The following is a 25,454-nucleotide window of genomic DNA, read 5'->3' as shown; positions in this document are numbered from 1 at the left end:
TTCAGAATCCATCAGTTCTTTCTCTGGATGCAGATAGCATTTTCTGTCATGAATCCTTTGTAATTGTCTTGGATCATTGTGTTACTGAGAAGAGCTAAGTCATTTATAGTTGATCATCACACAGTGTTGCTATCCCTCCTGGTTCTCCTCATTTCACTTTGCATCAGTTCATACAAGTCCTTCCAGGTTTTTTCTGAAATCTGCCTGCTCATCATTTCTTATTGCACAACAATATTCCATTACATTCATATACCATAGCTTGTTCAGCCATTCCCCAGTTGATGGGCATCCCCTCAATTTCCAATTTTAGGCCACCACAGAAAGAGCTGCTATATTTTTGTATGTGTAGGTCCTATTCCCTTTTTTTGTGGAAATCATATTCTTGAAGCAGTCAAATTTCCCTCCTCTGTTTTTCAGGAGCATTGTCCATGAGTCCTTTTTCAAGGTATAGGGCAACTACGTGTCTTTCTTCTGTGTGCTTCCTGGGCTAGGAAAACCTACTATTAGATTTTAATTTCTGTTACCTGTACTCAGAAAAGTATGGATGAGCACATTTAACTCTCATATGAGTCTACCTCTAGGCCACTATTAATGGATCACGTAGGGAAGAGACTGTACATTCGTGAGCTTCTCCTCATCCCTCCACCCCAAAATGATATGTACCATTGCTAATTTGTCAGCCTTCTGTATAAGGAAAATAGTGTGAGAGAGAGAGAGAGAGAGAGAGAGAGAGAGAGAGAGAGAGAGAGGGAAAAAAGTGGGAATGGAGGTGGGAAATGACAACAGTGGGCTTTCAGTTCTCTTTTATAATTCAGCACAGAGGGATGGGTGATCTAAGAAGAGTCTCAAGCAGCCAAGCATCTTAGAGGCACCCAGATTGCATAAAAATAATAAGGATCCACCCTCTTTCCTGTCAGTGATATGTCAATGGCCATTCCTACAGATGTCCCAAAGACTGACCGCCATATAAGCTCATCAAGTTAACTGGAAGACTCCTTTGATCCCTCCCCTCCCCTTTACATAAGCAATTCAGACAATCAATAAGCCTTTATTAAATGCCTATAGTTATTAAATTCTCCTGTTATATGCCAGGTGCTATATTAAGCTTTAAGGAAAAAACCAAAAGGAAATAGGTCTTGCCATCCATGAGCTTATATTCCATAGGGAGAAATAAAATGCACACATGTAAATACATTGAAAAATATAGTCAAAATTACAACAACAACAACAGTCGGGGATAAGAAAAAATTATAAGCATTTGGAAGTCCAAGAAAACTCCCATGTGGGAGGCGGTGTTTGGCCTGAGCTTGGAAGGAAGCTAGTGGTTCTAGGAGGTTCTAAGAGTTCTAAGAAGTAAAGAGCCTCAAAGTCAGCAAGCATGTATTAAATACCTACTATCTTCCATGCAGTCTTCTAAGTACTGCAAATGGAAAGAAAGGAATAAAAAAAAAGAGTCTCAAGTGTGATGAACTATTGATGCAAAAGCATTGAGATGCGGGGCGGAAGGTTGTCTGTGGGGAGCAGTAAGAAGGCAAGTTTGGCCCTAGTGAGGAGTGCATGAAAGGGAGTGGTGGCTAATGAGGCTGGAAAAGGTAGGTTGTCAACAGTTAATTGATAAGCAGAAGAACTTGTATTTGATAATAGAGTTAGTAGGGAACCACTGGTATTTGCTGAGCCTTAGAGTGATATGATCAGGGCTGTACTTCATGAATATCACTTTGGTAGCTGTGTGCAGGATGGGTTAGAGAGGGGAAGGATGGCTATTTTGCTAGTCCAGGGTACAGGTGATGAAGGCCTGAACTAGGATGTGATTGGAGAAAAGAGGAGCAATGTTAGAGATGTGGAGGCTAAATCAACAAGACTTGGGGACTGATAGGATGCATAGGGTGAGAGAGAGTGAGAAGCCATGAGTGGTTCTGAGGTCAGAAGTCTTCATGATGCTTTCAAAAGAAATAGAAAAGTAAGGAAGAGAGGTGGTGTGCACATGGCAGAAGATAATGAATTATATTTTACACATTTTAATTGTAAGATGCCTGTGGGGTATTCAGGGGAGAATGTTTAGTAGGCAACTGGTGATGGGGACTTAAGCTCAGAAGAAAGATTTGTGAAAGAAGGAATTAATAAGAAAGCATTAACTACATGAAATAAAAGAGGTCCTCAGTCATATTAAATTTAGACACTGAATTATAGTAAAACTTGTAGTGACTACTTAATGAATACAGATAAGAACTAAAATAATACTAAATGTAGTTTTTAATATTAGAAATATTTGTTGTATTTTGCCATATACTCCCATTCATTTCCCTCATATCTAAAGCTATGATGCTTTTCTCCTTCTCTCGGCTTCTAATTGCCTGTGTAGAACGAAGAGAAAGTGCTGTATTTTTCCTTAAAAATTTCTTCAATAGCAAAATAAAGACAAATTAATGTAAAAAAATAAGAATGCATTTATTGAGGGTTTACTATGTGCAAAGATAACATATATAGGGGAGTGGTGGCCAGGATTTTGTTTTGTTTTGTTTGTTTGTTGGTTGGTTTGTTTGCTGTATTTTAGGTTTGAGATGTCACAGGAGTGGTGAGTAGAGCCATAAGGGGATTGATGAACTTGCTTTTTTTCGTATCAGTGGCAGTTTTAATTGGATTATGGTTCCAGAACTAAAGAGAATTGAGTAGAGAGTACATGCTTAGGGGTGGGATGGATGGCAGGAAAGATAGGCAGGGCAGAAAGTGAGAAGCATGGTTTGGACTAACTAAATGTAGTAGGTCATGTTACATACTCACCAATTAGGATAGCCTGGGTCCTAGGTTGAGAGAACCAGTGCTAATAGGGTTAAGTTCCTCAGGCTTTTGTCTCTGGTCTAGAGTAAATAATAATGGGGTGAATGACAAAGTCTAGTTGTTTAGAGGGTGATCCGTGTGGAATCCATCTGGCAAAATAAATCTGGAGGTTGTTTACTTGGTGATAATAATTGAACCCAGAGGAACTGTCGTGATCACCAAAAGAAAGTGTAGAGAGAAGAGAGAGCCTTGGGGGCACACCCACGATTGGGGTATAAGCTATGAATAAGGATCCAACAAAGAAGACTAAGAAAGATCAGAGAACCAGGCAAGTATGTTCTCAGTAAGACCCAGAGAGAAGAGTAGACAAAAGATCGTCAACAATTTCAAAGGCTGCAGAGAGGGCAAGTGGAAGGAGGCTTGAGAAAAGTCCAGTGGACTTGGCAACTGACTACAACTGGCTGCAGAATCACAGAGAGAATTCTGTGCTTCTCATTTCTCACACTATGCTATAAATACATGTCCTTGTTTCCTCTTCTGGTGACTGATCGATACCAGCTTGTCTCCTCTCTGCTTAATGCACTGTTGGACTTGTTGATAATTTTAAGTTAAGATACCACTTGCTTTTCTTCATATTGAAAATTTTAAGTGCTTTAATGAAGGTGTCTTATTTCCAAAGCCTTAGCATTATTTTGTTGTTCTCTTTTGTTACTTTCTGTATTTCCATATCTAAGTTCAGTTGTCAAGTCCCTAGTGGACATAGGACTCTGATAAAGCTCTGAGAGGGGCCCACCAATAGCTTCTGTGATATGAGGACCTTATTTTCTAGTGTGAGGGGAAGCCTCTAGAAGAAAAGACTTACCCATTCAAACCTATTATCTAAGTAGAGAAGCAACAAGGAAGCTGTTGAAGCTGTCAGACTACCTCTCTTGGCAGAATCTAGAACGTGCAAAAGGGGCAGAGGCCATAATTGGCTAGTAGCACTAACCAACTCTTTGAGAGGACTGCAAGAAGGGAGAGCCATGGGAGAAGAATGCCAGACATGGGAGAACTGAGCTGAGCAGGGCAGGCTTTTAATGGGAATGAATCATCAACAAGAGGGCAGGTGATTCTAAAGATACTTTGACAACCACAACCCTTTCCTTAGTGGCAGTTAATACAGGAAGAATGCCTCTTGGTTATTGGGGGATTACCAGTTGATTGAAACATGCCTTTTCTCCAGGGAGAGGGGAAAGAATAGAAAAGGGGCCTTAGGGGAAAAAAAAAGAAATGTTATCACTTCCATCAGTAGTTGTGATAAAGCTGGCAGGAGCTGGTTCATTCAGCACTGAAAGGGGGACAGCACTTTCCCATTTGTAAGCAAACATTCATGTATTCTGATTGTAGTTTTTTATGGCAACAACAATATTGAGAGCATTGAAGAAGGCCTCAGAGCAGTTAACAATGCCAAAAGATAGTAAGATTTAGAGTTGGAAGGGACTCTGGATATCCTTGACTTCAAACCATTCATCTTAAAGGTAAGGAAAGGTAATATTCATAGCAGAGTTAGCTTTGATCCCTAGTTTCCTGACTCCAGATCTAGAACTCTTTTTTGTTACTTTATACTCTCACAGTAATGTTACACTTGCCCCCCACGTATCCCTCTAAGGTCCTCTAATTTCTTCTAAGAACCGTAGGAAGATCCTGGCAAAGCTCCAGGGAATGGGAAGAGGGGCAAAAGATTGACTAGGTTTCTCGAGGAGAAGCTACCTGATGTAGGCTTTTGTATCTTTTCCCTGGTGTGGAAACCCACAAGGAAGCAACTAGGAGAAAACATGTGACTTGTGGCAGCTTTAGGTACTGGCCCTATGTGGCCAAGTGTCCTTGTTCAGCATTTATTCTGTAGTACTTATTTTCAGCCTCTGCTCTAACAAGTCATGGAATTTCTTTGTTTTTTTTTCTGATAAAGGCCTCATCTCTCAAATACACAGAGAACTGAGCCAAATCCATTTATTTTTATAAGAATACAAATCATTCCCCAATTGACAAATGGTCCAAGGACAGGAATTTTGGAGGTGGGTAGGACCACAGAGATCCCTTTCACTATGTGCCTGAAAGGCAATTTTCCAGCCCATGCTTGAAGACCTTGGAGACATATCATGACATCAATCCTAAATTTGCTTGTTAACGACATCCATTGTTATTAGACTGTGAGATCCTTGCAATCAGGGATTCCTTTTTTTTTTGCCTTTTTTTGTATTTCAAGTACTTAGAAGACTGCATGGAAGACAGTAGGTATTTAATACATGCTTTCTGACTTCCACCTATTACTGCCAGTTCTTGTCTCTGAGAGAGACAGAATAAATCAAATTTTGCTTTCCCATGAGACCCCTTCAAGTACTTAATGACAGCTTTCATGTCCCAAGTCTTTTTTCTAGGCTAAATATCCCCTGTTCCTTTAACTGATCACCACCAACATGGTTATGAGACTTAAAAAAATGAAACACAAAAGTCACAACACCCAGGTTATTTTGCTCTGAATACCCTAAATCAGGCGTTCTTAACTGTTTTGTGTATGTCATAGACCCTTTTATCAGTCTGGTAAAAACTTTATACCCCTTATTAGAATAATAGTTTGACATGCATGAATAAAGAAATAGGATTACAAAGAAAACCAAGTATTTTGAAATATGTTAATATATGTATACATATGTATCTGTCTCCGTCTCTCTCTATATATAATTTATACACATATACAAACATATCTCAACAAGTTCATGAATCCCAGGCTAAGAGCCCCTATTATAAAACTTACCAATGAATGTATTTCATCAGATGAGGCACCTAGAAATGGATAAAATACTTGAGCTCTGAGTAGGGTATTGCACAGTGGGATACCATATCTCTCTTAATATAGCCATTAGTTTCTTTTTGGCTGCTCTCGCACACGGTTGACTAATCTTGCCACCCACAAAAATTCCTAGAGTTTTTTTTTCAGGTGAATTGTTATCTAGCCATGTCTCCCCATTCTAAGGGCATGCCATCATCAAAATCCATTGGTTTAATTATCGTCTCCATGCAGATGATTTCCAGATCTATATAAGAGTCTTTATGTCTCTCTTGAGTCATTTATTTCCAGCCATCTAGCTGATGTTTCAAATTGGATGTCCTTGAGAGGTAGCCAAACTCTCTATGTCCCAAACAGAAGTCATCTTTCCCTCCAAACCCTCTCTTCTTCTGACTTTTCTTTCTTCTGTTCAGACTACCATACTTCTTCTAGTTATGTAGTTAATAGCCTCCTCACTATCCTTAGTGCCTCATTCTCCTTCGCCCTACACATCAGTTGTTAATTCTTGTCGTTACTATATTTCTTGCATCTACCTCTTTCTTTCTACACCCACGGCTTCAAACCCTCATTTGGCTTCATGCCTGGACCATTGTAATAGTGTACTGATTGAGGCCTGCCTCAGTTCCAATCTGTCCTCTACTAAAGGCCAGATCTGACCGTGGAACTCTCCTACTCAATAAACTCTAATCTTCCCTATTTCCTCTAGAATTAACTATACATTCCTTTGTTTATCACTTAATGCTTTGGCCCCAGCCTGTTTTTCCAGTCTTATTCAGTCAGTCAATCAATTAGTATTTATAAAATACCTCCATGTTCCAGGCATTGAAGGAAACAAGCATTTATTAAGTACCTACTTTATGACAGGAACTGTGATAAGCACTTTACAAATATCTTATTTGATCCTCACAATAATGCTGGGAGGTAGGTGGAACATTATCCCCACTTTACAGTTGAGGAAACTGAGGTAGAGGTTAAATAACTTGCCAAGGGCCATGCAGGTAGTAAGTGACTAAGATTGAATTTGAACTTCAGTCTTCCTGACTCCAGGTCCAGGGCTGAGCCACCTAGATTATTCTAGGGCATGCATTCAAAAGTGAAACAATTCCTCTTTCTCCCTTCTGTGGTCCAGCAAAATTAGCCTTCTTGCTAATCCTAATGAGATAGTCCATTCTCTTATCTCTGATCCAGCTGAACTGGCCTCTTTGCTAATGCATGAACAAGACACTGTTATGTCTTGGCTCTGGCCATTTTCTCTGGCTGTCTCCTTTGTCTGAAGTATTTTCCCTCCTCATCACAGCCTACTGGCTTCTCTTGCTTCATTTAAGTCCCAATGAAAATCCTATTTTTACAGGAAGACTTCCCCAACCTCTTTAGTACCTTCCCTCTTTTAATGACTTCCTATTTATCATGTATGTAGTTTTTACACATTTGGTCATTTGTTGTTTCCATTGGAATGTGAGCTCCTTGGGGACCATGGCTATCTCTTGCCTCTTTTTATATCCCCAGTGCCTTAGCCCAGTATCTGCACATAGTAGATGCTTAATAAATACTTATTGATTGACTGTGCCTTTCCAGGACTGTTCTCCTTGGTCTGGAGTGGATTCCCTCCTACCTCCTAGAATCATTTGTTTCCCATAAAATTAAACTCAGTCATGGCTTCTTTCCTGTTACCCCTAAATGGTAGTATTCTCTGCCACTCAAATTACCTTTTATTTATTTTGTGCCCATTTTCTATGTATTTATGTATATATACTAATAAAATAATTTCATCAGTGGGGCTCACCCTTGCAGTGATCAAGATTTCAATTCCCTTTGCTTTGAGAAAAAGTATTTCATCCTAGAATCATAAGATTTAGAGCTAGAAATGACCTAGAAAGTTAATATAACCTCCTAATTTTGCAGATGAAGAAACTGAGGTCAAGAAAAGTGAAATAACTTGTTTACAGAACCAGTATATATCAGAGCCAAGATCAAACACAGTTGTATTGATTCTATCCATTTGGTTTTATTCCATATATCCATTTACTTATCCATCACGAGTTGCTATGTTTGAAGGGAAAAAAAAGGCATCATCTACTATCTACCTTCTGGCAATGAAACTCTCCCAACTTATCCTTGGATAACATATGCACAGTCCATTAATGGGCCTCATACCTGAAGCATTTCCAGTTCATTGGAATCTAGCGTAACTTGTCCTCTGCTAGCATTGCATTTGAGTACCATGGTCACCTGCGTCCCATGAAGAATCCTTGGGTAGGATGCCTTTAGACTTAGAGTTAGGATTAGCCCTTCAGATATTTTTGTAAATAGTATTTTATTTTTTCCAATTACATATAAAGACAATTTTCACCACTCATTTTTAAATAAGATTTTGAGTCGCAAATTTTTCTTCCTCCTTCCTCCTTCCCAAGGTGGCAAGTAATTCCTTCAGATATTTGTAAAAGACATCTACATTGTCTCCCTTTAAGTCTCCTCTTTTCTAGGTTAAAGTGTCCACTCTCAGCCAATCCACGTGAGATGGTTAGCAGACATCTCCTTGGCCTAGTTAATAGGCTTCTGTTAATATCCTTTACTCTGCTGATATTTCTTCTAAATATTCCTCCTCTTTTAAAAAAAAATCATCTTCTCTTTCTTCCAAGTAAAGACAACTATACCATGTAGCTTTGTTAAATGATCTTCTCCATGGAGTGATCTTATTTTTAACTAAAATCTTTCTTTACTGGTATATAAATAATGACTAAAGAGGACTTCTAGTTAAGATTGCAAGGAGATGGGTTATACAGAAGCTAACTTTTCCCGCATAAAGCCAAGGGAATATCTGAAAAGGATCTCAGAAAGTCAAAGAGAAAACTGAAAATAAATTGAAAGGAGTTCTTCTACCTAGACCAGAATTGTTCAATCAATCAACCAATAAACATTTATTAAGTACCTACTATGTGCCAGGCATTTGCTAGGTTGTAGGGAGACAAAAAGGGGCAAAAGACAGTCTTTGCCCTCCAGGAACTCAAAATCTAATGACGAAGGCAACAAACAAACACATATACACTATAAGTTTCCAGGGTAGATAAGAAATAATCAAGAGAAGGAAGGCACTAGAATTAAGATGATCCAGGGGAGGCCTCTCCTGGGAGATTGGACTTTAGTTGGGCCTTAAAGGAACTGAGGTGAGGAGGGAGAGCATTCCAAGAATGGGGACAGCCAGAGATAATGGCCAGAACCAAGAGAGGGAACGTCTTGTTCATGAAACAGCTCAGAGACCACTGTCACTGGATCAGAGCTCATGGTGTAGAGGAAGGTCTAAGAAGACCGGAAAGGGAGGGGACTAGGCGAAGGCTTTGAGTGCTAAGCAGAGGATTTTGTATTTGACCCTGGAGGCAGTAGGGAGCCACTGGAGTTTATTGACGAGGAGGGGGAAGATGATGAGGTCAGGTCCATACTTTAGGGAAATCATTGTAGTTGCTGAATGAAGGATGGAATGGAGTGGGGAGAGACTTGAGGCAGAAAGATCCACTGTCAGGCTGTGGCATTAGTTCAGGAATGAGGGGATGGATCACTCTAAACACTAGAGTGATGGCAATGTCAGGAGAGGAGGGGGCATAATTTAAAGATACTACAAAGGTAAAGTTAACAGGCTTTGCCTATAGATTCAATGTGTGTGTGTGGGGGGTGAGAGATAGTGAGGAATCTATGATGACTCCAAAGTTACAAGACTTGGTGACTGGTAGGATAGTGTTGAGTACAAGATGGGAAGGTTTAGGGAGAAATATGATGAGTTCCGTTTTCAAATAACAGTGGCAGAAAAGGTGAGTAGCCACATCAGGGAAACCATCACCAAGTCAGATAAACTTGGAATGTGGAACCATGACAAAGAAATGCTCATTCAAATAGACTTGAACTCAGCCAGAACTTTGAACAGGGATGTTGTAAACCTGAATGACCTCTGGTAATTGAAGTTCTGGCCCAGGCCTGTCCAAACAGACACTAAGGACAGAAGTAGCCCCTAGCTATTGCTAGGAAGGGCTGCTGAGCACAACTACGAATTCCTCATAGCACTGGGAGTTAGCTCCATACATTGGCACCAGTACAGGTTGGGGTTCTCTTCAGGAGGCCTGAGATCAATAGCATCTCCATTATTCCACTGGAGTTTATCATGGCCACAGCAGATGATAAGACCACCTCCTAATTGGAGTCAGTACAAGAAGATTAGAGAGATTACCCAAGGTCAGAACCCATAGTGGACAACCAGGAGACTGAGAGAGAAGCCAAGGGTGGAGGCAGAGAGTGTGATCTATAATGATCTATTCCTTTCAGCTTGGCAGTGGTATCCGGATTTCAGAGGGGACAGAACCAAAGAAATGAGACCAAAAATATGACTGAACCAAAGAAAATTTTGAGTTAAGAAAGGGGTTGACCAACTGCTGTCCCTGGGACACAGTTTGTTGAACCTTGGGTTAAGAGAAATCCAAGAGGTAAAGCGAGAAAAAGAAGAGTAACTCTAGGACAATCTTAAGTAGAACCTCAGGGGAAAAAAAATCAGCTTGGCCACAAGGACTATATTTGTATCTGGAAGAAATGAAACAAAAGATTACAAAAGGAAATTATAAATGAGAATTTGAGAGGAAAAAATTGAGAAGAAAGTAAATGTAGAGCATAGGGTAAATAAACTTGTCCAAATAGTAGGTTCCTTGAAAAATAGGATGGAGCAAAGAGAATTTAATGATTCTGTGAGACAATAAGAACTAGCAATACAAAGTCAAAATAGTATAAAAGCAGGAGAAGACATGTTACCAACTATCAAAGACAACCGTACTGGAAAAGAGACTGAGGAAAGAAAATTGAAAGAATCACTAGGCTCCCTGGGAATCATGAGCAAATGAAAAACCTTGAAGCCCTATTTCAAGAAATCATAAAAGAATGTTTTCTAGAGTTTTAGAACCATTAGATACTGATCCCATCTGGAATGAAATACTCAAAGGAAAAGATCCAAAAGTGTCATAGCCAAAATCGAGACCTTCCAGGTCAGTGCAAAAATGCCATCAGCTTCCAGAAAGAAAGAATTCAAGTAATTCACGATAATCACATATAATCAATCACAATAATCAATAATCACAGCCTGTATCACACATGATTATGTGACAGCTACTATGAAAGATTGAAAATCTTGGAATATGATTTTCCAAAAGGTCAAAGATAGACCATTACAACAAAGAACAACTAGTCCTGCAAAACTAAGCATTACCCTGCCAGGAAACAATAGAGCTTTAATGGAAGAGGACTTTCATGCATTCTTGATTTTAAAAAAATAAAAGAAATCTGAGTAGAAATTTTGAATTGCAAACATGAAGTGAAGAGAAACATAGAAAGTCAAATACATTTGGCCATTGGTAGGATGCCAACCAATGATGAAGTGCTTATGTTTTAATAGTATTCCTTTAGCATCTTTATGTCTTTAAGGATTACAGAGGAAGATTAAGACAAACCTGGCTTGGAACTGGCTTCTTTCTAGTTTGTTAATTTTGGGAGAGGAAAGAAAAGGGATGTTAGAGGGAGAGGAATAAGTATTTATGTTGCATCTACTTTGTTCCAGGAGCTGTGCTAAGCCCTTTTAAAAATGTTATCTCATTTAATCCATACGACAATCCTATGGGGTAGGTGCTGTTGTTATCCCCATTTTACAGATGAAGATACCGAGACACACAGAGGTTGAGTGATTTGCCCAGGATCAAATAGGTAGTGTGTCTGAGGCCAGATTTGATCTCAGATGTCCAGGCCCAGTGCTCTAACCACTACTCTAGGGAAGAAATGAGGAAGACATCAGTGGGCATGAAAGAATAAAAGTATAGAAACTTGGAGGAATGGGTGGAGTCTAATTTAATACTTTCACTATTAACTGAGTAAGATAAAGGAGTATTGAACAGAGTTTTGCATGTAGAAATACATTAAAATGACAGAGAAACAGGTGGGGACAGGGGAAGAGGAGGAGGATAAGTGTAAGAATGAGGTAGGGCAGAATTAAGGATGAAATATTAAAGATAAAAACAAATTTCAACTTCAGAATGTCCTTCATAAAGGAAAATTAAAAGAGAAGGAAAGTTGTCAGAATTTGAGATTGGGGTCTGGGTGTAGGGAGGAGATGGGGGCAGAGGATTAGGGTTCTGATCACATTTCCTCTCTTTCACCACTTTCTTTTTTGTAAAGAAAGGGATGGGAGGAAAAGAGGCAAAAGTGTAAGAGATTATGATAAAGAGAAATACAAAATTAACAATCTTAATAGTGCACGTGAATCAAATGAACTCTCCCATACAGTGAATGGAGGGTGGCAGAATAAAGAACAGAAACCAACACTATGTTGCTTAGAAGATGCTCAGTTGAACCATAATTAAAGTTTTACAAAAGTGAGGATAGCTTGTAATTTGCATTGTTGAAGGGAATTCTCTATTATTATAAGACCCTTTCCTAGAATAATCCCTCAAAATACACTTTCCTCTTGTGGTAATGTTAATTATAAGTAGTAATCTCTGGCTCAAAAAGGATTAGAAAAATTGGTAATAAAATTTCATGGCTACTTACTATTAGTACTAAGACAGTCAGTCATCATAAAACTGAATTTAATTCTAAATTGCCATGGGGTACAGGGAAGAAATCAGTGAGGTTTTTAATGACAGGCTTTTCATACCCAGAATAAGATCATGATGACAGCTACCAACTTATTTTTATGATCTGGGAAAGACATGAAAGATAATGTTTAATCGTGTGTCAGCCACTGTGATTTGTGAGACAAATATTTGTAAAATGTCTTTGCTGCCCTTTTAGATTTCTTGTATATTTTTATAGGAACAGCTCCATTAGGTAACAACAGAAGGGACTCTCTGTGCATTGGGGTGTGTGTTTTTTCTCCTCAGAAGTGAAATCAGCACTGGTGTAAAGTACCTGATTCATTAGTCTTCAGAATTGATGTCTTTTATTCCTCAAACATTGACAGCACAAGGAGTCCCCATGAAGAGGAGCACTACCCCTCACATACTTGTCATTAAACTTATGCTTAGATCCATCTTCCTTATCCAAATATAGGATAAGACAGTGCCTTTGAGAGAACCTTCTAAAGTGATAGATTTTTTTCCGGTTCAGATACTTGGGTTGCCAGTCTATAATCTTTCGATTTTCTTTTTCTTTTGTAACTTTAATGAAATCATAGCTCTGAGTAACTGCTGGTCTAAGGTTTGTGGTGCCTGGCACACAGTAGGTGCTTAATAGATGCTTGTTGATTTCCTGGCTGCTTGACCTGGTCCCCAGATATGATACACTTCATCTTCATGGATCGCTAGGATTTTGAGGAATGATTGACTTGATAGTCATGAAAGCAGGAAATTAATTGATTCAGCTAGTGAAAGCGATGAGGTCTAATCAACTAGCTTTGCATTGACTGTCCAGCCTAAATCTGCCTTTTGTCTTTGTGACCCTATAATTCCCTGTTGTGGTTTGATCTTTGTGCTTAAAAAACCATAAGTCCTTTCATATCAGACAAAATATATTTCAGTTGCTTTAAGAAAAGGATCCTGTGTTGCTTATCTGAAAAGAAACTCCATGCCTGTTTTCTAGGTATGAAGTATTGCATCTCTAATGGAAATATCTCACGTTTCTTCATGCAACAGTGAACTCAGAACTGAGTGTTTCTTGGGTTCACATATTTGTCAGGTATGTTTGTTTGGATGTTACTCGAGGAAGGATCTCCAGCTTTGTATTCTCCTTGTATAACAATGGCTAGCATTCATGCAGCACTTTAAAGTTTTGCAAAGCACTTTACGAATATTTTCTCATTTGATCTTTATGACATCTTGGGAGGTAGGTTCTGTCATTATTCTTATTTTACAGATGAGGAAACTGAGGCAGACAGAGGTTCAGTGACTTGTCTGGCATTTTCCATTGAACTTTTGATTATATGTTTTATGAAGGAGAGTGATATGGAACAAAACATTTTTTTATTTCTTCCTACTTAAAAACCAAATTGTGGTTTTGTCACACAGTTAAGAAGTGTCTGAGGCTGGATTCAGGCCAATTCCTAACTCCAGGTCCGGTTGCTCTTTCCACTGCACCACCCAGCTGCATGCATCCTTGTTAAATTGATATTTTACATGTACCCTTTTGGTATCGCATGTATATTTTTTATGACAAGGTATGATCAGGGGAACCTCCGTATCTCTTCGACTGGAGTACATCCCACGGAGCTGGGTGTGTGCACTTTGGCTCTGAGGGGATGGGATGTGTGCTCTGGCTTAACTCCTGAAGGAATGGCTGTTTGATCAGATTCATCATTCTTTCATGGGTCCCCATGCCTTGGGCACCATGTCAGAGATGACTGGGTGATTGAACCGGGAGGAGCCACCCTCTCAGCAGGCTACATAAGAAGTGTCCTCTTTGTTGGGCCACCTCCAACTTTATTGCTCCTTTGTACTTACAAAGGGGAGAAGAGATTGTACAGATAATGTTGTAACATTGTACAAAAGGAGAAAGTGAAATATCTGTTCAGTAATTCCTTAAAGTTCCTCTACCTTTCCCAGAGAGCATAAATAGGTACTAGGTTATTGTTTCAGGTTTTAAATGCACACTTAGGAAACTTTGTGTTCTTTTGTTGTGGAGGAAATAAGTTGCTGCCCTATACCTAGTATCTGCTTTCAACACTGAGGGACTTTTATAGAAGAGACCTTTTTCAATACTTTTAGGGGAGACTCTGGACGTGAGTCATACTTAATCTCTATTTACAAGTTCCCCCCCCACCCAGAACTCAGGGATGGGAGCAGTGGGCCAGAGAGAGTATAAGAAACCCACCCTGCCACACACCCCAATTTGAGTGTCAAGTTTCCCTGGTATTAAACTCTTGTCTTATTATGGGAACAAGTGACTCTTGGGCCATGGGTGATAGTTTTTCAAATTGTTTATATACTTGTCAAAAAGCTTTTTTAAGTGTTTATTATGTGCTAGGTACTATATAATACTTGGGCTTTAATTACTAAAAAATTTTGAACTTTGCAGCACTGGCTCTGGAGGTAGGAGGACCTGAGTTCAGATCTGGCCTCAGACACAAGACACTCACTAGCTGTGTGACTCTGGGCAAGTCAACTCCAATTGCCTTACCAAAAAAAAAAAATTGAACTTGGCAGTTTTAATACCAATTATATGGTAGAACAGGGCAAGTTTTAGGGGAGCAAAACCTGAAGGATGCTTTTTTTTTGCCTACATTAGATGGAGGGAAAAAAAAGTTAATCTTAAGTGAATTGAAAACTATTAAAAAGTTCAATGGAAAATTCTGCTATTTTACTTTGGTGTTCTAAAAAATGAAAAAAAAAGTTATATAGCAGTAGGCTTCTTTTTTTTTCTTTGTGGATTTGTAGACATCACAGAAAAGAAAAAAAATACCTCCTCTAGTTGGAAAGGAAAGCCAAAGTTAGCTTTTATATTGCCTTTGGAAATAGATACTTTCAAATGTAGGCAAATAGTTTTGCAGCAAATGGATTCTTTAAACAAAACTCCTGTGCCAAGATAAGGCCTTACACCAGTAACATAGCAACAGTAGGTATAAACTCAGTTTTGCCCACAAAGATGGCAAGAAAGTGAGTCATTAGCATGAAAAGAGAGTGGTGGTGTATTGCCAACTCAGAGATGCTAATTATCCTACCTGAAGAGGGAAGCCCGCTGCTGTGTTGGCAAAGTTTCCTTCCATCTCTGAATCTGAAGCCTATGGGATTACAGTCCTGCTGCCATTCATATCAGAGAGGTTCCTGAGCATTTCCTAAAGACCATACACTTAACTGACCCTCTATTAAATTATGTGCCTAATTTTGAAGAAATGCATTATCAGAGAAATGTATAAATGGTAGAAACAGATGACTTTATTACTTGACAGAAGACTTAGTCATACTTCTAGGTAATTTCATTTAAAATAAACTGTTAGGGTGAGGAGGCAAGACATGTCTTGGCACTTGAATATAGTTAAACAAAGTTCATGTGCTTCATGAAGGAAAGCAATATGAAACAAAAATATTTTGTTTATTTTTTCCTACTTTTAAAAAACTGTGGTTTTGTATATTAGGAACTTGACAAAAGTTTCCACATGCAAAGAACAGCAAATGAGGATTGTATGTGAAATCTTTACAGATGAAAACATATATAACCAGTTTAATAAAATTATATTGTGATATATACATATATACACATGTATACGTATACACATATACATGCGAATTTAATATATTTATTACATAGCTGTCCAGCTTATTGGCATCTAACAGTGAATTTCTATTCTTTACTGTGCATTAAGAAAAAGGTTTCATTGATATGCGCTTTTTTCTTTTGTTCATTTTTTGGGGCATCACAATCATTAGCTTCTCTCTCCTTCCCCTCTCACAAAACTCTGTCCTTTTAATAAACAAACAGAGTCAAGGAAAACACTCCACCCGTACTCCCCCATATATTGACAGCGTCAGAAAATATGCATTTCATTCTGCACCTACAGCCCATCACCTCCTTGTTCAAAGATGGGAAGCCTGCTTACTCCTCTGTCTTCTGCCCTCATGATTGTCCACTGAATTGAGCTGAGTCCTTAAAACTTTAACACGTGTTTTTCTGTATAGTTTTGTGGACACTGAAAGCATTGTTCTAGTGGTTCTTATATCACTTCGTACAAGTTATCTTAAATTCTTCTGAATCTGTTTCTTTTTGTCATTTGTCATGGCATAATAACATTTTGTTACATTCGTATAGCATGATTAGCTTAGCCATTCACCAATTATTGGGTAACCTCAGTTTCCAGTTTTTTGTAGCAACCAAAAAGTATGCTGCTTTGGATATTTGTGTGTGTGTGTGTGTGTGTGTGTGTGTGAGCGCCTTTGCTCTTTCATTTGATCTTATTTTGATAGAGTAAATCTAGTGAATGGTATTCCTGGGCCAATTGGTATTCATGGATTAGTGGTTTTTAGTGTATATGTAAGGGGTCTTGTGTGTGTGTGTGTGTGTGTGTGTGTGTGTGTGTGTGTGCTGCTCATGTAAATCATGTGTTTCCACATGGGTCTCTCTAGATGTAGCTTGCAAAAAGGCAAGAACAGATATCCCCAGAATCTCCTCTGCTATCTCTTCTCCAAGGGAGACTGATTCTTTCCAGGAGGGGGAGAGGCTGGCCACTCTGTTCTCCTGCGAGAAGGGGCACACTGGGTTAGAATTCTGTCTCTATGCTCCCTGAAGTATTAGTTTAGCAGAAATCATTTTGAGGTTCAAGCCAAGCTCCTATTCACTATCCCTTAATGGGGAAGCTGTGCCCTAAGCTGTATGTTCAAGGCTTCACCAGATGCCAGTTCCACATTGAACATGCATAGCAAATAGCGAAAGAACCTATTTATTCAAGCTAATAGCAAAGAAAAAGCTGAGAAGGTATACAGATGAAGCAATATGGTAGACAATATACAGAGTGAAAGTGCTGTCCCATAGGTAGTGAGAAATCTCAGGTCAGTCAAGAGAGGGCTCTAGATCTCACCCGAAGGGAATTCACCTGATGTGTCTCATCTAGTAAGCCGGGGATAGAGACACAATCAAGGTGTCAACTCTCTACATGTCAGTTTCTTCCCAGAGTATTTTTTTCCCCTTTAGGGACATGAAAAGAGTCTAGAGCCACATATCTTCTTTCTAGAAGCTATAAGTAAGCCCAGTATCTCTCTTTTTCCCCCAAACTGTCACCGACTCTTCCCCTTATGTAGGCATGGAACACTGAATGACCAATCTCCACCAGTCAAGAAAGTCCTGTGCAAAAAGGCTTTGAGGCAGGAGTTATGGATAATTCCAAATTGCTTTCTGGAATGGTTGAGCCACTTCACAGCTCCCCCTCCAACAATTGCCATTTTGTTATCTTTAACAATCTGGTGGGTATAAGGTAGAACCTCAGAGTTGATTGTGTTTGCATTTGTCTTATTATTAGTGAAGTAGAGCATTTTTTCATGTGGTTATTGATAGCTTATATTTTTTCCCTCAAGAATAATGTTTATATTCTTTGGCCATTTATCTATTTTAAAATGATTTTTACTGTCATCTGTGTATTCCATTTTCTTTCCCTTTTTCTTCCTCTCTTAATACCATCAAAATAGAACCACAATGGGACAAAATAGAAATCAACCCCAGGCTTTGCATTTGTCTTTTATAACTCCCTTTGGGGAGAGGCAGTATGGTGTAGCAGGTAGCACATAGTACTTGGAGTCGTGGAGAGCTGAGCTTAAATCCCACTTTTATTAACTGTTTGACTCTAGGCAAGTCATTTAACTTTGCCAGATGTTAGTTTCCTCAATCATAAAATGAGAGGGCTGCAAGGCCTCTCTAACTCTAGATCTTTGAACCTCGAAAACAGTGGGATACTGAAGAAACACTTATCATTTCTCCCCATATTAAAAAATAAAGAATCCATCAAAATTTAGTCCCTTCCAATCATTCAAATGTACTTACCTTTCTATGTTTCTCAGGACTCCTATATTTGCATTTCATTGTTTTTACTCAGCCACGATCTTTTATCTGGAATGCTTAGAAGTCATCTCTTCTATTGAAATCCATTTTTCCCCTTGTAGAATTATCCTCAGCCTTGCAGAGTAAGTTATTCTTATTTGTGAACCATTTTCTTTCATTCTTTTGAACATCTTCCAACGTTTTATTTCCTTTATGGTGGTTTTAGCATAGTCTTATATTAAGTTGACTATGGTTTCTTGAACTCTTTCTGACTGCTTGCATTTTTCCCCCTCTTTTGCCTACAAGCTCTCATTTTTGGCTATGACTTTCCTGAATGGTTTCAATCTTTTTTTTTCCAGGAAATCACTAGTGAATTCTTCTATTTTTACTTTGTCCTTTGGTTCTAGTAGATGTGGGCAGTTTTCTGTTATGATCTGTTGAAATATGATATCCAAGTTTTTTTTTGTGTGTGGTTATGGTTTTCAGGGTGTTTGATTATTCCTAAATTACCTCTTCTAGACATATGTTCTAAATCATTTGTTTTTGATAGCTGATACCTTGCATTTTCCCTACTTTTTAATTTTTTCACTTTGTTCTAATATTTCTTGGTGTTTCAGAGTCATTAAGTTCTGATTTTTCTTTCTGTTTTGGGAGGGAGTGTGCTACTTAGTTTATATAACATTCTCTTTTAGATGATTTAGTCCCAACTTTTTCCGTCTAGATTCTTATTTCATTTTTTAAAAATCTCTTGCTTCATTTATTCCAGGTACCTTTCTATTTCTTTTTAGCATGACATTATTTTCTTGCAGATGTCCACCTGTAGTTATTGTGGAATTATATTTCTAGGTTCATCTTTTGGGCATTGCTTAACCCATATATGGTATTTCTTCATTGTGTTGGGTGTTTTCTTTTCTTTATTCAGGTGATTGACTAATAAGCTTTGTTCTTAGGGCAGTGAACACTGGGGTTGACTCTATTGTCTCTGATTTTCTACATGACCGCAGAGCCTGATCCTTTGCACCAGTTTCCACATTGATAACATAATAAAAGAGAATCATCTCTTTTTTTTTGTCATAAATAACAAATGCTTGGGAAACTACCTGTAAATATGAATGTAAATTTTCAGAGGTCATGCTATTGAGAGCAGAATTTCTTTGTATAAAATGTAGGGAATCTAATTTAGAATTCCTGTCCATCTCTTAATGCCTAATTTAAATGCCACCTCCTCCTTAAAGCCTTCCCTGACTCTCTACCCTCACCTAACCTGTTGGTGTCAGCCTTGTCTTTGGGCAACATATAGCATTTTTACCTATATTACTCTGTATTAGAATTATTTGCTATTTTGTCTTATCTCTCTACTACTCTTTAAAATCCATGAGGATAGAAACTATGTGCAATCTAAATATTTCTTAATCAAAATGTATTATCTGAACAAATGGCAGCTGTCTATATCATTCAGTTATTATTATTATTATTAAATACTTTAAATTAATTAAATTTAAAATAATTAAATTTTATTAAATACTTCTTTTGTGCCAATGATTGTGCTCAGCACTGAGGATACACAAGGACAACAATGAAACTCCCTGTCCTCAAGGATTTTACATTCTATTGGGGAACGAATATGATATAAACTACCTCCCCCACCCATTCTTGGTGCTCTCCAATGTCCATACAAAAGAGGCCTAAGCTTCATGTTTTAAGATCATCTCAGGGTTCAGAGTTAGGGTCAGAGTATGGAGGAATATACTGAGTCTTGTATATTTATTTTTTCATCTTTATTATATTAATACATATTTATGGAATTAAAAAAGCAATTCCATAGCATAGTAGAATTTAAAAAAGGATGATTGTACATGAAACTGCAAATGTACTATGCACAACTTGCTATTCCTTTCAAATATACAATGATATCATGTAAATTTCTTTTTTTTCCTTTTTTTTCCTACCCTCTTCCCACCCTACCCTACATTTGGCTATCATTAAACACATATAAACATATATATATATATATATATATATATATATATATATATATATATGTATACACACACATATATATACATATATTTATACACACACACATATATACACATACATACACACATATACATACATGTATATTATCTATGTAAAATTATTCTATACATACTTCTATTTTTCAGTTCTTTCTCTGGATTCAGATAGTGTCTTTCATCATATGTCCTTTCTAGTTAATTTGGGTATTTGTAATAGTCAAAATGACTTGGTCACTCAAAGTCGTTCTTAAAACAATCTTGCTGTCTCTACATACAATGTTCTCTTGGTTCTGCTCATTTTGCTCTTTATTATTTCATGTAAGTCTTTCCATGTTTTTCTAAGATCATCGAGCTCATCATTTCTTATAGCACAGTAATATTCTATCACAATCACATACCACAACTTGTTCAGCCATTCCCCAACTGATGGACATCCCTGTAGTTCCCAGTTCTTTGCCATCACAAAGAGAACTGCTTATAAATATTTTAGAACATATAGGTTCTTTTCCTTTTTCCCTAATCATCTTTGGAAATAGACCTAGTAGTGGGATTACTGGGTCAAAAGGATAGATAATTTAATAACTCTTTGGGTATAATTCCAGATTTTTCTCCAAAATGGTTGGATCAGTTCACAATTCTACCAACAATGAATTAGTGTCCTAATTTTTCCACATCCCCTCCAACATTTATTGCTTTTCCTTTCAACCATTTTAGCCAATATGGTAAGTGTAAAATGATATCTCAAGATTAGTTTAATTTGCATTTGTCTAATCAATAATGATTTAGAGTTTTTTTTTTCACATGACTACAAATTGTTTTGATTTCTTCATTGGAAAACTGCCTGTTCACATCCTTTGATCATTTATCAGTTGGGGAATATTTGTATTAATATATTAAATAAATGTTCTATATTTATTTCAGAAAAAAGTTGCAGGCATATATGGGACCTGTGATTTCATTGGCATAAGGAACTCTCTGTGAGGAGTTTTTGTTTTTTTAGCTCTATAATATAAGATTTAAAAGTGTTCAGTTAAAGAGTGGGTAGCACTCTATGATCTGAAATTCTGTGGAGGAGGTCAGCCCAGTTGGAATGAAAAACTCTTAGGGATGGAATTCTGAAGGCAGAAAGAAAAGCATTTCCTATGAGGCTAGGTCCAGTGGAAAAGGAGTGGAATTTAGAGTTAAAAAAACCACGGATTCCAATCCTGACTTTGCTTTTTACTGCTGACGTGACCCTGTGGGTTGTTGTGAGGATCAAATGAGATAAAATTTTAAAAGCACTTTGCAAACCTAAAAGTGCAAGCTAAAATACTATCTCTTCTTGGCAAAAGCTACAAATGAGAGTGTGATTTATTCTTTTATTGTCTAGGCTCAAGAAAATGATAGAGCGAATGTTAATAAGGCTGATTAAGCTTAAAAGTGAGTTATGTATGTTTTTCTCCCCTGGATATCTGGTTTTTAAACATTTACCATCACACCCCTCGACTAAAGGAAATGTAGGAATGAAGATAGGGTACCTGAACTGATTTAGGTTTTGAGGTTAGTATGTTTCCTTCTGATTCTATGTATGTTAAATTAATCTTTTTTTCCATTGTTTGAACCATCGTTGAACATACCACCTTCGTAATATTAAAATTTCAATGCTATTTTATCGTAAGCTTTAAAAACTTAAAATTGCACTTAAAGTCAGGGCACAGGACTAAAAAAAATAACCAACAAGGGATGAATTTTCAAAATAAAGTATTATGAGGTCCATCACTAATATTCAACCATTACTTAGAATCATAGAATTATGAAGCTGGAAGGAACTTATATATTACCTAATCTTCTCATTTTTGCAAATGTGGATGTGAAGCTTTTTATCAATAACAGTAAACAATTTGCCCAAAGTCGTACCTTGAGAACTGAAGGGAGAATCCCATTTTCCTGATTTCTCATCCACTACGCTCTGTGTTGTAGCAGTGTCTCACACTTGCATGAGAACCTAGGTCTTGGTTCAAAAGCAATATCAGAGATTGGGATGTAGAGATGAGAAAGAAGTAAAGGCAATCAACTCATCATGGGTGATGATTAAATAAGATAATTGAATATGAAAGCATATTGCAAAATGATAAAGAAATGGTTCTCTTGAACTATCCAGCTGCCTAATTGAAGCAATCATAGAATTCCATTTACAAAATCTAAAAGGTTGGCATTTTAATTGTTTTTAGGGTGTGTTGAGTTAGGTGGAGCTTTGCTCATTGACATCATTTTATTTTTAATTTTTTTTTTGGCCAGGCAGTAGGGTTAAGTGACTTGCCCAGGGTCACACAGCTAGAATGTGTCAAGTGTTTGGTCTGAAGCTGGATTTGAACTCAGATCCTCCTGACTCCAGGGCTGGTGCTCTATCCATTGAGCCCCCTAGCTGCCCCTTGACCTTATTTTTTTAATGCGACTGATTGTTAAAAGGCACATATTCTGGAAGGCTTCTACGAACTAATAGAATCATTCTTTAGAGCTTTTTTTCTTCTTCTAAGAATTCCTCCTTAACTTTATCATGCTGTAGTTGAACTGTTGGGTATAGGTAAGGAGGTTATGGGTAAGGGTAAGGAATTTAGGTTTGCCTCACTTTATGAGACCCTGATGTAAAAAAAAACAATTGAAGAAGATTTATCTTCCTTATGAAAGAAGGCAGTAAGTTATAACTACTGTGATACTCTCTGAGATGGGTATTTAAGACATTAAACCATGAAGCATTTTACCAGGACTGCTGAATCAGCATTTTGCCTTCAAGTGAACTGATATTCTGCCCTACACATTGTCTTCCTCAAGGCTCATGTCCTCTGGTAAGCCAGAGGTTTTGTCCTTCCTTGAGAATCTTCTGCACTTCTCCATAGATCTTTCTCAGATTAGACCCACCCTGAATTGTCAGTCCCCTGTCCAGACTCTTTAGGCTATACCTTTGCTAACTCCTATCTCCTGTAAGTCTAGCTTCTAAGGTCTCACTGGACTCAACATCTCCACCTGTTATACAGGTAAACCTTGAGGAAAAATCAAAACTTCCCTCAATGGACCTCTCTCCAGCCACTGATATTTTGCCTGCGTTTATTCTGCAATGGACAAAAAGCCAATGGGAGTAGGGTTCCAGAGGCAGAGTCAAAGGCATCATAGGACTGATTGAGCTGGACATGATACTCAGTTTTCTTTTCCCACAGGAGAGAAAATGGATCATTTTAATTCCATAAAATCAAAAATTTTTGTGGGAATGGGGAAAAAAAACTGTAAAAAAATGACTTTGAAAAAGGCAAGATATAGAGAAAGAATTGATACAAATACATAAGAATGTTAAGCTCATTGAACACAGTGCCTGACACATAGTAGGCTTATTGATTAATTGATTAACTGATACTCTCACCTACACACTGTCTCCCTCAAGGTGCATGTCCTCTGGTAAGCCAGGCCAGGGTTTAGACCTCTACTCCTGTTGGTGTTTTGAATTCTCTCCAAAGAAATGACATGGGGAAGTTGTGTGGGGAACCTTTCATAGTACACTGATTGAGGGATCCAGAAACTCCTGACATCTTGAATTCACAAGGTTGTTTCCAAGGCTGGAAATGTGCATCTTAGGACCCATATTCAGTCTGTCATGCTCAGGAAAGAAACAGAAAGCAGAAAAGTCAGCTACTGCTGTGAGATCCAATCTCAGAGTCAGCTAGGCTGCACATATGCTGAGTGCCAGGTGGAAGCCCTTTGCAGTTTCTGCCAGAGTGGGTGGGAACACTTTCTTTTCACTACATTATATTGCCTCCAAAGGACATATAAAAATCTCCAAATGATAAAAAAAATTGTTGAAATTTTAAAAATGAGAAGCCAAGGGGGAATTGAGTTAACTAATTAATTAATTCCTGGCAGCAAGATGGTACAGAGTGCTGGACCTGGAATAAGGAAGACCTGAATTCAAACCCTATCTCAGATGCTGCCTCAGTTTCCCCTTTCGTGGATAATAATAGCACCACCTTTCAGGGTTGTTATGAGGATCAGATGAAATAATATGTGTAAAGCATTTTGAAAACTTTAAAGCACTCTATAAGTGCTAGCTATTTTTAAAGACTTTTGCCCTTCCCCGACTTAAAATACAAGATGAGCTCTAACAAAAAAGGCAGAATAAGTTTTGCTTTAAGTTATATGTACATTGTGTTCTTCACTTCCATTTTCTTTCTCCAGGCTGGAATAATAAGGACAGATGATGACGAATATTTCATTGAACCTTTGGAAAAAGGTAAGCAGAAGGAAGAAGAGAAAGGAAGGATTCACGTGGTATATAAGAGACCGTCAGTCAAGCATGTACCCTTTGACACATCCAAAGACTTCCTGTCCAGAGGTAGGTATCTTTGCTAGACTTTAATTTTCAAATGTAAAAGAGAGGTACTGAAAAAAAATAATTTCTCCTGAGTGGCAAGAATTTGGTGGTATTCTTTAGGATAAGTGGAACTCCACAAATAGAAGTAAATAAATTAATAAAGGTATAATGCACTGAGAGTTACTTTACTCTGGGTCATTGAATGAACTGTAATATTTATATAAATAAGACATAGAAAAGCATCATAGCGTAACAGCCAGCCATCATCAGAGGAAGGCCTGGGTTCAAATCCTGCCTCAGACAATTATTACCTACATGACTTTGCTAGGGTAGGTCATTTAACCTGGGCCTCGGTTTCCTCATTTGTAAAATGATTTATAAAATACCGTTCAGCCCTAAAGCTAGGATAGTATACATATTTTGATGGCTAGATAGCTCATTACTTACCTCATTGCTTAAGACAAAACTTTTTTCAGCCTAAAATATAGAAGAATTTGTGCTTTCCAGTTACCCTTATAGAAATATATATATTTTATATCTTTCAAAAATCTTTGTAACATATTTCTTTGATAGAAATACATCTTAATATAACATAGAGTTGATTATCAGTTTCTAGTCCAGAATTCCTCCCTCCACTTTTTACGAATGTTGTCTGAGCCAAAGAACTGAGCAACAAATCGCTATTTATTTGGGGGAGAATTTGATAAGAACAAGCTCTGGTTCTTTTATAGGTAGTTCCCCCTCCCCATCCTCTTTTTAGTAAAGTCTGAAAGTAGTCATTGATGCTAAGGAGTTTTTCTTTTGAAAAATTATGTCCATTGGTTTTCCTTATAAACATAGGATATGTAAGTGGGATATAAAAAATTCTGCTTCTAATTGCCATTATGAAGCTTTCTAATTTAAGATTTAAAGATGAGAGAATCTTTTTTTCTAGGTCTATTATCACAATTCCACTCTTGCTTAGTAGGAACATCATTAACAATGTTATCCCTTTCAGCTGAAGTTTTTTATGTCT

The 25,454-nt window shown here is 37.7% G+C and overlaps 1 protein-coding gene across 1 annotated transcript in view; it reads left to right on the top strand.

Moving 5' to 3' along the window:
* Nucleotides 1-25,454, top strand: part of ADAMTS3 (ADAM metallopeptidase with thrombospondin type 1 motif 3) — a 298,704-nt gene that overhangs the window by 83,273 nt on the left and 189,977 nt on the right. Inside the window, exon 4 of the mRNA XM_020988493.2 lies at nt 24,304-24,460. Coding sequence (XP_020844152.1) covers nt 24,304-24,460 — 157 coding nt within the window. The remainder of the gene's footprint in view (nt 1-24,303; nt 24,461-25,454) is intronic.

This window comes from Phascolarctos cinereus, unplaced genomic scaffold (assembly GCF_003287225.1).
Source record: "Phascolarctos cinereus isolate Bilbo 61053 unplaced genomic scaffold, phaCin_HiC Scaffold_9;HRSCAF=440, whole genome shotgun sequence".
NCBI classification, from domain to species: Eukaryota; Metazoa; Chordata; class Mammalia; order Diprotodontia; family Phascolarctidae; genus Phascolarctos; species Phascolarctos cinereus.
The sequence above is the reverse complement of the archived record's forward strand: the minus strand, read 5'-3'. Positions and strand labels throughout refer to the sequence as shown.